The following is a 13734-nucleotide window of genomic DNA, read 5'->3' as shown; positions in this document are numbered from 1 at the left end:
GTGCAGCTCTGGAGTATAATACAGAATGTAACTCAGGATCAGTACAGGATAAGTAATGTATGTACACAGTGACTGCACCAGCAGAATAGTGAGTGCAGCTGTGGAGTATAATACAGGATGTAACTCAGGATCAGTACAGGATAAGTAATGTATGTACACAGTGACTGCACCAGCAGAATAGTGAGTGCAGCTCTGGAGTATAATACAGGATGTAACTCAGGATCCATACAGGATAAGTAATGTATGTACACAGTGACTGCTGCAGCAGAATAGTGAGTGCAGCTCTGGAGTATAATACAGGATGTAACTCAGGATCAGTACAGGATAAGTAATGTATGTACACAGTGACTGCACCAGCAGAATAGTGAGTGCAGCTCTGGGGTATAATACAGGATGTAACTCAGGATCAGTACAGGATAAGTAATGTAATGTATGTACACAGTGACTGCAGCAGCAGAATAGTGAGTGCAGCTCTGGAGTATAATACAGGATGTAACTCAGGATCAGTACAGGATAAGTAATGTATGTACACAGTGACTGCACCAGCAGAATAGTGAGTGCAGCTCTGGAGTATAATACAGGATGTAACTCAGGATCCATACAGGATAAGTAATGTATGTACACAGTGACTGCTGCAGCAGAATAGTGAGTGCAGCTCTGGAGTATAATACAGGATGTAACTCAGGATCAGTACAGGATAAGTAATGTAATGTATGTACACAGTGACTGCACCAGCAGAATAGTGAGTGCAGCTCTGGGGTATAATACAGGATGTAACTCAGGATCAGTACAGATAAGTAATTTATGTACACAGTGACTGCAGCAGCAGAATAGTGAGTGCAGCTCTGGAGTATAATACAGGATGTAACTCAGGATCAGTACAGGATAAGTAATGTATGTACACAGTGACTGCACCAGCAGAATAGTGAGTGCAGCTCTGGGGTATAATACAGGATGTAACTCAGGATCAGTACAGGATAAGTAATGTAATGTATGTACACAGTGACTGCAGCAGCAGAATAGTGAGTGCAGCTCTGGAGTATAATACAGGATGTAACTCAGGATCAGTACAGGATAAGTAATGTATGTACACAGTGACTGCACCAGCAGAATAGTGAGTGCAGCTCTGGGGTATAATACAGGATGTAACTCAGGATCAGTACAGGATAAGTAATGTAATGTATGTACACAGTGACTCCACCAGCAGAATAGTGAGTGCAGCTCTGGAGTATAATACTGGATGTAACTTAGGATCAGTACAGGATAAGTAATGTATGTACACAGTGACTGCAGCAGCAGAATAGTGAGTGCAGCTCTGGAGTATAATACAGGATGTAACTCAGGATCAGTACAGGATAAGTAATGTATGTACACAGTGACTGCACCAGCAGAATAGTGAGTGCAGCTCTGGGGTATAATACAGGATGTAACTCAGGATCAGTACAGGATAAGTAATGTAATGTATGTACACAGTGACTGTACCAGCAGAATAGTGAGTGCAGCTCTGGAGTATAATACAGGATGTAACTCAGGATCAGTACAGGATAAGTAATGTAATGTATGTACACAGTGACTGCACCAGCAGAATAGTGAGTAAGGGATTTGTATTATTGATGATCTAGCCTCAGGATAGGTCATCCATATCAGATCAGTGTGGTCCGACACCTGGGACCCCCGACGAGCAGCTGGTTGAAGAGAAGTCCACCCTCCATGCCAGCGCCGCCATCCCGTCATTGTTTACCTGCTCCCTGTCGACATCGCAGCGGTGATCGGTGTAATTACAAGCCGCACCATTCACTTCTATGCGATATAGGAAGGAGTGAAGGGTGCGACTTGTAATTACACCGATCACCGCTGCGATGTCGACAGGGAGCAGGTAAACAATGACTGGATGGCGGCGCTGGCATGGAGGGTGGACTTCTCTTCAACCAGCTGCTCGTCGGGGGTCCCAGGTGTCGGACCCCACTGATCCTGAGGTTAGGTCATCAATATTAATATCCCGAAAAGCCCCTTTTGAAGTAGATCTGTGTGTGTTTTTTTTTTTTTTTTTATGAAAATGTCCTAATTCAGTGTATATTCCGTCAGTGACAGTTGTGTACAGTGGATTCCTTGCATTGCCGACTCGGCGCTGTAGTAATGCTTGGGACGGTGGATATCCGGAAGCTAGACTGGTACTGGTGCAGAGCGCCCGCGGTATATTCCGTATATTACACACTCTGAATGCGGGGTCCTTTTAAGCACAGATCATTGCACAGACTTGAAGTGCAGTTGCCATGGCGGCGCCACGTGTTCACATCTCGATCGAGTCGTCAGCGTGTGCCCGTTCATGTCTGCCAAGTGAGGACTCAATCAACACTTCTCTCTGCCTCTGAGGTGATGGCCGCCGTGTGCCATATAGTGATTAAAAGTCCGACACTCAATACCAGTGAACCCAGTGCCTCCCGATAGTCAACCTTCTGTGACCGTCCCCACTTCTGTCTCTGGTTTCTGGGTCGGCTGGTAATTTTCACCCGGCCGCCCGTCTGCCCGCTTTGCCCTTCTCTGCTTAGTCTCATGTGTGAATCGCTGCTCCAGAGGGAGGCAATTGGGATCTGAAGTCCGTACACTGGTTTATACTGGTGGTCTGAGAGACGGACACCATTATTATTCTAACTTGCAGCCCTTTCTGACTGGTGCTTCAGTGCCGTGACGAGTTTGCGTTTTCTGGGAATGCGTAATATTAAAAGTTCTGCAACTTTCTCATATACTTTGTGTTTCAATTTATTCTCATTTTAACAATCACTGCTTGCTCTCAGTGAATGGAAATAGGCTTTTACCTCTGGCAGCTTTGGGGGTTGTTACAATTTCAGCCTAGAGAATCCTCTGTGATGTGAGTATCCCGGCTTCCAGGTTGATACATTGTGACAATATGAGGACAGGAGAGAGGGCTGTCTAGACCAGATACAATTGTAACAAACCCTCAGCGGGGGTTACATTTGTAAAGAACCTTTTTTTTTTTTTTTGTTGATCCTCTCTGTATTCTCTCTGTCCTTTGTTACATTGTCTCAGTGTAGGGAGAATGTATTAGCACTTCTGGGGTTTTGTATGTCTCCATGTTGTAGAGGACGTTCCAGGACTCTGAATCCCCGGAGGTTCGGTGTGATCCCCACCTCAGATCTGGGTGCACGAGGCTCTGGCCTCCGGAGGTTCGGTGTGATCCCCACCTCAGATCTGGGTGCACTAGGCTCTGGCCTTCACAAACACCATTCTTTATTCTCTCAGCTCAGGAAAACGAAAACTAAATCCTTTTAGCAATGGACAGTAAATCTAAATTTCCTGCATTTGTGTGCAGCTCCCATGCAGCCCAATGCATCTCCATGGTAACAGACAACAAGCTGACTCTGTGTAGTCGTATCCAGCGGTCATCTTCTCTTCTTTCTGTCCTCCATGTCTGGTTGACCTGACCAGTGTACGTTACTATAAAATAGAGGACAATTGGAAGGCTGTGGGGGGACTGCAGCATTACACTACACAGAAACTGTTGGCGGTGTGTTACCATGGAGACATACCGCCTGCGTCACGGCTGTAGACCAAAAACGGTAGGGCATCTGGAGTCTGGACAGTGAAATCAGTAGTCCCGGAGATGGGCGTAACTTTTAGCCTCGGTCTACGCATGACTGATGCAGATTTTCGTGCGGCGGATCCACTGCCTTGTTAAAATCTCATCCGTTGTGCTGGTGGTAGTGTACAAGTCTCATCGGCACGATTCTTAAAAGAAAAAAATGCGGAAATTTATCAGTGATGCTGATTTGAAAATCTGCAGCACCTCAGTTTACTATTTTCTTTGCTGCGCTGCATTTTCCGGAACGCGTCGACATCGCCGTGAAACGGGGTTTTATCATCTTGGGCATTGGTGGCATATCGCTAGGCTATGCCACCAGTGTCAGAATCTCCAGAAAGCACATGTGCTGCTTGTTCTCCATTCATCCGAAAAAAGCTGAGCGAGCGCGCTCGTCCTATAGCGATGAACGGAGAGCGCATCGCAGAAGCTGTGCCACCTCTGTGCGACTGTAGGAGATAGCCGAGCTATTTTCGGAACTTCCGTAGAAATGAATAGCGATATCCCGGCAGTGAGAGTGTAGAAAAATGGTGCACCCCTCATGATGGCCAGCCTGGAGGGTGCAGCGTGTAATTACCGCACTATAGGCCCCATAACGTTGGCGTTATAAGACCCCAAAAAACATCACCCCCAGTGTCGTTCCCGGTGATATCCGGAGTGGCACTGAGGAGGCGTCGGCGGATCCGATGATCTTATCCAGTATTGCAGCTTTCGCCGTATCTTAATTGAATATTGGTTGGCCTCTTAATACATGAGCGGGAGCCGCTCCCCCCGTCCGCAATGCGCTCGTTACTCGGGTTATACAACCGGCATTTTATACTTAATTTTTCACCGTAAACCTGTCCGTCCTGCACCGAAGCTTCTTAACTACCAATTAAGCTTTTGAGTAATGGAAGATTCTAGAATAGTAAGTGAAACCCAGTGATGGCGGCAGGAGGGCACTCACTATCCCTGAGTTCTGGCGCTTATGTTAGTGCAGCGGCATGATTATAGGAGCGGGGAATGTAGTAATCATGGAGGTTTAAGAACTCTGCAGTCCTCCTCTCCCCAGCCTGCGATGGCTGATAACAGGAAGCACTAGATCGTGTTAAGCTGAAATGGCATGTATCCGGGGACAAAGGCTCTCAGTGGCTGCTTTTGGGTAGTGTACGTCTTGATGAGAGAGAGTTGATTTCTAGACAGGCCTCTGCGATGCAGTCAGACACATTTTGCCCAGTTGACAAGCTATGAGAGAGAAGCAGGACGGTCATTTTGATAAATTGCCCGTCATCTACGGTAGGCTTGTCTGACCTCGCTGTTTTGAGCAGTGGCTGTATAAGGGGAACGCGCACACGGTGACCGGACCGCAGACCACCAGTAGAGAGGATGAGCAGCTTCCGCAGTCTTGTTGTCCACCATCCAGACACAGGCGGTCCCTTTATTACACCCCCGTCTCTGCCCGGACTATTTCCTGGTTCTTAGCGGAAGGAGAATTAGTGTCATGGCGCCCATTACGTGTCCTGCCAATGACAGCCAGACGCCAGGGACCCTTCCTCTATTTTTTTTTTTTTTATAGGAGTTTCCTGTACCAGACATTCCTTTTTAAATTAAAGGATTTGCCCATACATCTTATTAGGTGACACCAATGTCATAGATTTTCACCACCCATTGACTTTTATGAAGACTCAACTCCTGCTTTCACGTGTGCTCAGGAGCCCAATGATATCTATGTGTACAATGAATGTAGCCAGAAGCTGCAGAGCTGTCCGCTCGCCCTGACCCCTCCGTAAATCTGGACCCCTCGCATGGGCACGTGACAGGCTCGTCTTCGATTTCTTGCAGGGATTCCCAGGAGCCTGTGGTTAGTATTCACTATTGAATTTCCATCTTTTACCTCGTTGGCTGAGGCTCTGGTTCTGCTGTCGGTGTGCACATCCACAGCTCATAAATCGGACGGTCATGTCACGCTCAATAAGTGTCTCCCGTTATTGGCCCCGCTCCCAAGGTGCTCTTAATTTAGATTCTTACATAGAGGGAGCTGGACTGTGAATAGTAACAGGATACTTTGTATCTGCGCTGTCCAGAGGATGATACCTTGTGTCTGCGCTGTCCAGAGGATGATACCTTGTATCTGCGCTGTCCAGAGGATGATACCTGTGTCTGCGCTGTCCAGAGGATGATACCTTGTATCTGCGCTGTCCAGAGGATGATACCTGTGTCTGCGCTGTCCAGAGGATGATACATTGTATCTGCGCTGTCCAGAGGATGATACCTGTGTCTGCGCTGTCCAGAGGATGATACATTGTATCTGCGCTGTCCAGAGGATGATACCTGTGTCTGCGCTGTCCAGAGGATGATACATTGTATCTGCGCTGTCCAGAGGATGATACATTGTATCTGCGCTGTCCAGAGGATGATACATTGTATCTGCGCTGTCCAGAGGATGATACTTTGTGTCAGCGCTGTCCACAGGATGATACTTTGTATCTGCGCTGTCCAGAGGATGATACATTGTATATGCGCTGTCCACAGGATGATACATTGTATATGCGCTGTCCACAGGATGATACATTGCGTCTGCGCTGTCCACAGGATGATACATTGCATCTGCGCTGTCCACAGGATGATACATTGTATATGCACTGTCCACAGGATGATACATTGTATATGCACTGTCCACAGGATGATACATTGTATATGCACTGTCCACAGGATGATACATTGTGTCTGCGCTGTCCACAGGATGATACATTGTGTCTGCGCTGTCCACAGGATGATACATTGTGTCTGCGCTGTCTAGAGGATGATACATTGTATCTGCGCTGTCCACAGGATGATACATTGAATATGCTCTGTCCAGCGGATGATACATTGTATCTGCGCGGTCCACAGGATGATAACTTGTGTCTGCGCGGTCCACAGGATGATACCGTGTATCTGCGCTGTCCACAGGATACCTTGTATCTGCGCTGTCCAGTGGAAGAAGCTCCATCTTAGGCTACTTTCACACTCCGTCATGGATCAGCAAAAACGCTTCCGTTTAGATGATACAACCGGCTGCATCTGTGTCGAATGGGATCCGCTTTTATTATCTCTAAAATGGCCAAGATGGATCCGTCTCTAAAACCATTGTAAGTCAGTGGGGGACGGATCTGTTTTCTTTTGTGTCTGAGAGAACTGATCCGGCCCCATTGACTTGCATTGTGTGTCATGACGGCTCCGTCTTGCTGTGCACCACATCGCGGACAGAAAACCGCCGCTTGCTGCTCTGCGCTATGGGAACACAACAGAACGGGATACATTCTGGAGCTTTCCGTTCTGTTCAGTTTTGTCCCCTTTGACAAAACGGACGTTTTTCTCCGGCATTGAGATCCTCTGCCTTATCTCAATACGGGGAAAGTTAGACGCAGATGTGAAAGTGGCCCTAAAGGTTTTCTCCGGTTTATAATGGGAAGTCGGGCATCTTTTTAAAATATATTGAAAGGTCTTGAAACATTGTAACATATTTTGTGATGACCCCTCCTGGATGATCGCGGTGTCAGGTGTGCGCGGTGTCAGGTGTGCGCGGTGTCGCTGGCTTTCTGTAACGGTTTATTGAAGATATGAGCAGTAAATATCAGATAGAGAAGGCCATTATCTTGCTGACATTATTCTCCTTGCTTTCCAGCTCTCCTGCGCCCCCATTGAGCCTGAATCCGGTTTTCCAACATGTCGTATGGCTCTGTTGATGGCAGTGGATTTGGAAGCAGAAACCCTTTCGGCGGACCCTCTACTCAAGGATATCAGCCTCTAGGTATGAGCCCGGGTCTGCGGTCCAAAGCCCAGCTCCCTGCTGCCCCTGTCCATGCGCAGGTATAAGGGGGGGGGGGGGGGTCGTGTCCTTGATGGGCGACTGGAAACCCTTTAGATAGAACTCCCTACTGGGAAGTCTGGGAAATGAAGTCCTGGGAAAGCTGGGTGATAATGGCCTCCATTCTAGCGCCTCTGGGGGTTAATAACCGCACAACCAGGTAGATTGGTCACTGTCTGAGGAAGCTCCATTACAGCCTTCCATAGACGTACATAGCCAAGCAAATTGGACATTCAGTACTCTGGGAAAGCTGGGTGATAACCCGTGTGCTCCCCTTTATAGCTTCTTCCATAGTTTGTCACCCACAGCATTATAGGAAAGCTGGGTGACACCTGTCATGGAATTGCTCTTTATGCAGTTCCTGTATAATAGGTAGGTCCCACTCCAGGGAGTGCAGGTGGTCCCTGTATGATAGGTAGGTCCCACTCCAGGGAGTGCAGGTGGTCCCTGTGTATTAGGTAGGTCCCACTCAAGGGAGTGCAGGTGGTCCCTGTATGATAGGTAGGTCCCACTCCAGGGAGTGCAGGTGGTCCCTGTGTATTAGGTACCTCCTTCTCCAGGGAGTGCAGGTGGTCCCTGTGTATTAGGTAGGTCCTTCTCCAGGGAGTGCAGGTGGTCCCTGTGTATTAGGCAGGTCCTTCTCCAGGGAGTGCAGGTGGTCCCTGTGTATTAGGCAGGTCCTTCTCCAGGGAGTGCAGGAGGTCCCTGTGTATTAGGCAGGTCCTTCTCCAGGGAGTGCAGGCGGTCCCTGTGTATTAGGCAGGTCCTTCTCCAGGGAGTGCAGGCGGTCCCTGTGTATTAGGCAGGTCCTTCTCCAGGGAGTGCAGGCGGTCCCTGTGTATTAGGTAGGTCCTTCTCCAGGGAGTGCAGGCGGTCCCTGTGTATTAGGTAGGTCCTTCTCCAGGGAGTGCAGGTGGTCCCTGTGTATTAGGCAGGTCCTTCTCCAGGGAGTGCAGGTGGTCCCTGTGTATTAGGCAGGTCCTTCTCCAGGGAGGGCAGGTGGTCCTTGTGTATTAGGCAGGTCCTTCTCCAGGGAGGGCAGGTGGTCCCTGTGTATTAGGCAGGTCCTTCTCCAGGGAGGGCAGGTGGTCCCTGTGTATTAGGCAGGTCCTTCTCCAGGGAGTGCAGGTGTGGCCCTTTTCTGAAGTGTCTTTCTGTTCTTGTTTTTTTGTGATTCCAGAAATATCCATTGTGTGGGAGCCGCCAGGAATCTATTAACATTTTGAGTTTCATTCTGGCTCCAGTTCTGGAAAGTTTGTAGTCAGAACGTACCCCAGTGCAAGGACTACTGCTCCCATCATTCCCCACTGACCATGTTTAGCAGCAATGACAGATGATTTACCCGCACCCCTGCTCCTGCCCGCACACTGACGTTTGATGTAACGCTGTTGCAGATGCCTGACCGATCATGTTACAGCCACAAAGCCTGCACCCTTATACTCCAGTCCCGTCCAGAGCAGCATTCTCTGTTGTGCTGATTTACCTTTGCTCGGCTAGCACTGTTCTCTGCCAGGAGCTGAAAAACCTGCAGACCATTTTGGAGAGAGTTTTGAATGCAGCTTTGGAAGTGATTGGAGAACGATGGAACTTTGGGCTACAAGGTTACTCTCGGCGTCCTCGTTATGAGCGCTCCGCCACATGATACATTCGTTACAACGTTGCAGTCGTCTCTCATTCAGATTTTTATTGTAGTCAGAGGAACAGAGGAATAAATTGGGGAATGATCTGGAGCGCACAGACTGTCTGCGGAGCGCCGTCCCTGGAAGCTTCCGTCGCCGCGAGCGGTTCAACATCTTGTGCTCTCACCAGCCTATTGGTTCCTTAAGGGGGCGGAGTGTATTTAACCTTTGACACCCCAGATCCGTTCAGCTGTAGTCACCTAGGTATTGCAGCGATGGCCCCCTCCTCTATACTGCTGCACATTTGTCACCCAGGTGTCCTAGGACCCTCAACGGCAAAGTATATTCGAAGCAAAGTAAAATCCCTTTAAGGGTGTCCCGTTTAGCTTTCCATTCTTCTGATCCGTCAGAAGAAGGCCTTATGCACCCGACCGTTGTTCTGGTCTGCATCCGAGCCGCAGTTTTTGCGGTTCGGTTGCGGACCCATTCACTTCAATGGGGCCGCAAAAGATGTGGACAGCAGTCCGCATCCGTTGCTCCGTTCCATGGACCGCGGACAAGAATAGGCAGTTATATCAATGGCTGTCCGTGCCGTTCCGCAAATTGTGGAATGTACACGGACACCATCCGTGGTTTTGCGAACCGCAAAACACACCACGGTTGTGTGCATGAGGACGAAGAGAGAGGGAAAAAAAAAAAACAGGATTCTGTAAAGAAAAAAAAAACGGATCCTGTTGTATCAGTTATGCATAGAATTGCATAGGATCCGGTTTTTTAAATTTTTTTTACAGGATCCAGTAAAAGATAACGGATCCTGTTGCATAAGTTGTCATCCGTTTGAGCCATTTCCGTCTGAGATCCGTTTTGCATGCAGTACTTTTGTTTCAGTCTAAAAAAACGGATCTCAGACAGAAATGGCTCAAACAGATCAACAGGATCCGTTTTTTTTGTTTTTTTTACAAGATCCTGTAATTCCCCCCCCCCCCCCCCCCCTTTCTATCTTCTGATGGATCAGAAGAACGGAAAGCTAAACGGTGATGTGAATGCAGCCTTATTGGAACTCCGGTTAGGCTACTTTCCCTTTCCGCTATTGAGATCCGTCATGTGATCTCAATAGCGGGGGAAAACGCTTCCCATTTGTCCCCATTCATTGTCAATGGGGACAAAACTGAACTGAATGCATTCCATTCTGTTTGGGGTTGCGTCCCCATCGCGGACAGAATAACGCAGCAAGCAGCGTTTTTCTGTCCGCAATGTGGTGCAGAGACTAATCCTGGCACACAGTGTAAGTCACTGGGGACGGATCCGTTTTCTCTGACACAATAGAAAACGGATCCGTCCCCCATTGACTTTCAGTGTAGTTCATGACGGATCCGTCTCGGCGATGTTACAGATAATACAACCGGATCCGTCCATAACGGAAGCGTTTTTGCTGAACCCTGCCAGATCCAGAAATAACGCAAGTGTGATGAAAGTCGCCTTATCCGGAAGTCCTAATAATCCGGCAGTGAGTTTCCCTTAACCAGATTGAGGACATATTGCGAGACTCCACCGATCAGTTTTTAGGAAAGCTGGGTGGCCATTCCTTTCCAAGGTGCGGCCGTATTGGTTATCACCCAGCTTTTTTGGGAGCAGATAAGTAATGTAACAATTACCGTCATAGGGTATTTTAGTAATTCACCCTCCATGTGCCGGCGCCCCCCTCATCAGCTCGCCGCCTCCTCTGCCCGTCGCCACGCACGCGTCCACGCTGTGCCAAGTGCACCGGCTCTGCTGCATGTCTGTAGACTGCTCTGCTCAGGGTCGCCCAGCCCTTCTCCCTGTGTCATAGTGCTTGTGCCAGTCTTCACTGTAGCCCCGACATTCTATTCATGGTGACCAGTGCAGCAGGCCCCTACCAGACGGCAGCAGAGGACTAATAAACTGACATAAAATGCGAGTGTGGAAACCTTAAAGGGGTATTCCCACTTTGTAAAGCAGCGGGATTATGTGGGAGCGATGCGGGGCCGACAGACAGATGTTTGTAGTCTCCACAATGGCTGGCAGTGAGTACGAGGAGCAGCTCCGGAGCACAAAACGGTGCTTTTTAAAAGGCGACATACTGTGCAGACAGAGGAAACACTGAGAAAGCACTAAGTGGCACACGCAGTATAAAGCTGATCACCGCCAGGGCGGCCATGTTGAAAAGGTCTGCTACAATGTAACGACCTGTGGCTGTTCATCTCCATGTCACTAGTAAATGTCTGCGCCCCCCGTGTTACAGGTAACGGAGGAAAGCTGAAGACGATGCATGACGGGTGGCGGTTTTGGGGCGAGTTACCCATGACCCAATTGTGCCAGGTTTCCCCTTCAGGATGGAAACCCTAGGGGCAGATGAAAGTGATTTACCAGTGTATGGTGGGAACTGTATGGCGGTGTCACGTGGAGTATTATTCAGATGCAGCATATTATTTATATAGCATTATTTGGTGGTGTTATTTGAGTGTTAAATTGTCACATGGGAACTACATGGCGTTATTTATTATGTGGAGCTATATGACAGCATTTTGTGGGCTCATTTAGAGAGTATTATCTGGGCATTCGTATGGCAGGTGTTGTATGTGCTGTATTTGTGATTTTTGTCCTGGCACCATGTGGCGGTATTATGTTGCCTCAATAAGGGAGTATTATTTGGACGCTTAAAGGGGGGTTGTCTCGTCTTTAGATATTAATGACCTATCCTAAGAATTGTTCATCAGCGTCAGATTGGTTGGGGTCCTACTCCAGCCACGGTCCCGGAAACCATACAGTGTACGGAGCTGAGCTTCAGTACGCCTGCGCTGGAGACGTCACAGTGTGCGGAGCCTTCTGGCCGAAACAGCAGATCGGTGTGGGTGTCCATTTAATATTATGTAGGTGCTATATATTTGCATTATGTGGTCTGGATGATAGATCTATTATTTTTCCTGGCACTATATGATGGTGATATGTAGGAGCTGTATGGCAGTATTTTGTAGGCTCCATAACGGAGCGTATTTTGGTCACTATTTTATGTCATTTGATCGCTATATTGGGGCGGATTATGTGGGTCGTCTCATACAGAATTTTTATCCTGGCACTATATGGCGGTATTATGTGACTGAAATTACACTGGTCAGCAGCGCAGGCCACCTGCCCTCTACCCGGGGACTGTCGGGGCTCCCCATCCCCACAAGGCGCACCGGTAATGGTTCTGTAAAAATCGAAGTATTACAAATGAGCCGCAGCTCCGGCCGCCGCCTCTGGCGGGAGATTTATGGGACCTACGTTTAGTGGCCCCTGCGGTATGCTTCCTGCAGAGATTTATTATTATTTTCTCCTATCTGTTCTCTAATATGTAGCGCCGCCGCACCGTGCATTGCTGCCGGCCGCATAAAACGTGAACCGCCGCACTCCGCTTGTAACAAGGAATTACGGAAGACGCACAGATTAAGGATGAACCGCACAGGGTATGGCGACTTGCCATTGACGGGGTCCTCAAGAGTTAAAAGCGCAACCGCAAAACTGCGTCGTGACCGCGCAGTGGAAGATCAAGTGAGAATTTGCACTTGATGATCACAAATTTTCTCTAGTCGCAGCCAAAGCTGCATTTGCAGGTCTGCATGTGTCCTTGAACTTGCTGGTGCCCCCCTGCTGGACCATTGTCGGTACAGAGCATGTTGGTTGCAGTGCATTATGGGAGATTAGCCAAGCTGCCAGGGGCTCCTTTGCTTTATTTACTTGGTGCTGGTCCTAACATACATAATCGCATCTAAAGCTGCATTTAGAGTTCTGCTGCTGTAAAACTTTTGTGCCGTCTTGCCGTTTTCAGATCTGGAACGGATGAACTCCATCTCCAAAAGGGCTTTGCATCGATTGCAGCGTTACCCCACTTTAAAAGCAGCTCTGGATGTGAGTAGAGAGGAGGCCATGAAGTGTTGATATGAAAAATAAATCGCTGTACTGAATCCAATAACATCCAGAGCTTCATTCACAATTCTGCTCTTGCCATAACATCGACCCGTTTCTTCATTGCGGAGCTGTGTGAATGCAGCTTTGGATGTGACTGGAGTTTTAATAATAAAAGCGAATTATTGAAGGTATTGCTCCATACTTTATATAAATCTGCGTCCTCCGGATGTATTTCTGCTGGTAGATGGTGGAAAAACGGCATCTCCCACAATACAGCAGTGACGCGTGAGATTGTGCAGCCTGGGGGCTGATAGCCAACCAGCAGAATTGTGAATGCAGCTCTGGATGTGACTGGAGGATGTAATCTTCACACAGGTCTGTCTTTGGACGGCTGCTGCCAGGGAGGCAGTTTTTACGGGGCTCTTGTCTTCTGCCGTAGTAGACCCCGTGGTCTTCTGTACCGTGTACGGCCTGAGTCTGGCGAGGTGGCCCTGGGGTGATCGCCCGTCTTTTGGATGTAGAGATTGCAACTCTGCCCCTCATCTTTCACATCAGGATTAGATTTTTCAGTACAGTTCCTTTAACCTGGCATCCGGTTTGATATCAGATTATGAAAAATTCTAAATCATCGGACGTTTGTAGATCCCTGAGGGATGATGGGAGTTGTGGTTTTTCTAACAGCTGCTAGGATATGTTAGGAGTTGTAGTACCTCTGTGGCAGGAGAGCACTGAGCTGTCATGACTGTTTGCGGCTGAGAGTTGTAGTGTCCCAGTAGCTA

At 48.4% G+C, this 13734-nt stretch overlaps 1 protein-coding gene across 7 annotated transcripts in view; it reads left to right on the top strand.

The window, feature by feature from the left end:
* TSNARE1 (t-SNARE domain containing 1) overlaps window positions 1–13734 on the top strand; it is a 246532-nt gene that overhangs the window by 44507 nt on the left and 188291 nt on the right. For 6 of the 7 annotated variants that reach the window (XM_044294657.1, XM_044294656.1, XM_044294654.1 and 3 more), the window contains one exon: window positions 7245–7370. In XM_044294657.1, coding sequence (XP_044150592.1) covers window positions 7286–7370 — 85 coding nt within the window. In that variant the 5' untranslated portion in view covers window positions 7245–7285. Of the gene's footprint in view, window positions 1–7244; window positions 7371–13734 lie in introns of those variants that run through there. The other variant, XM_044294655.1, reaches the window with a different exon arrangement.

Source organism: Bufo gargarizans, chromosome 5, assembly GCF_014858855.1.
Source record: "Bufo gargarizans isolate SCDJY-AF-19 chromosome 5, ASM1485885v1, whole genome shotgun sequence".
Classification (NCBI taxonomy): domain Eukaryota; kingdom Metazoa; phylum Chordata; class Amphibia; order Anura; family Bufonidae; genus Bufo; species Bufo gargarizans.
Note: the sequence above shows the minus strand (reverse complement) of the source record. Positions and strands in the feature narration are given on the sequence as shown.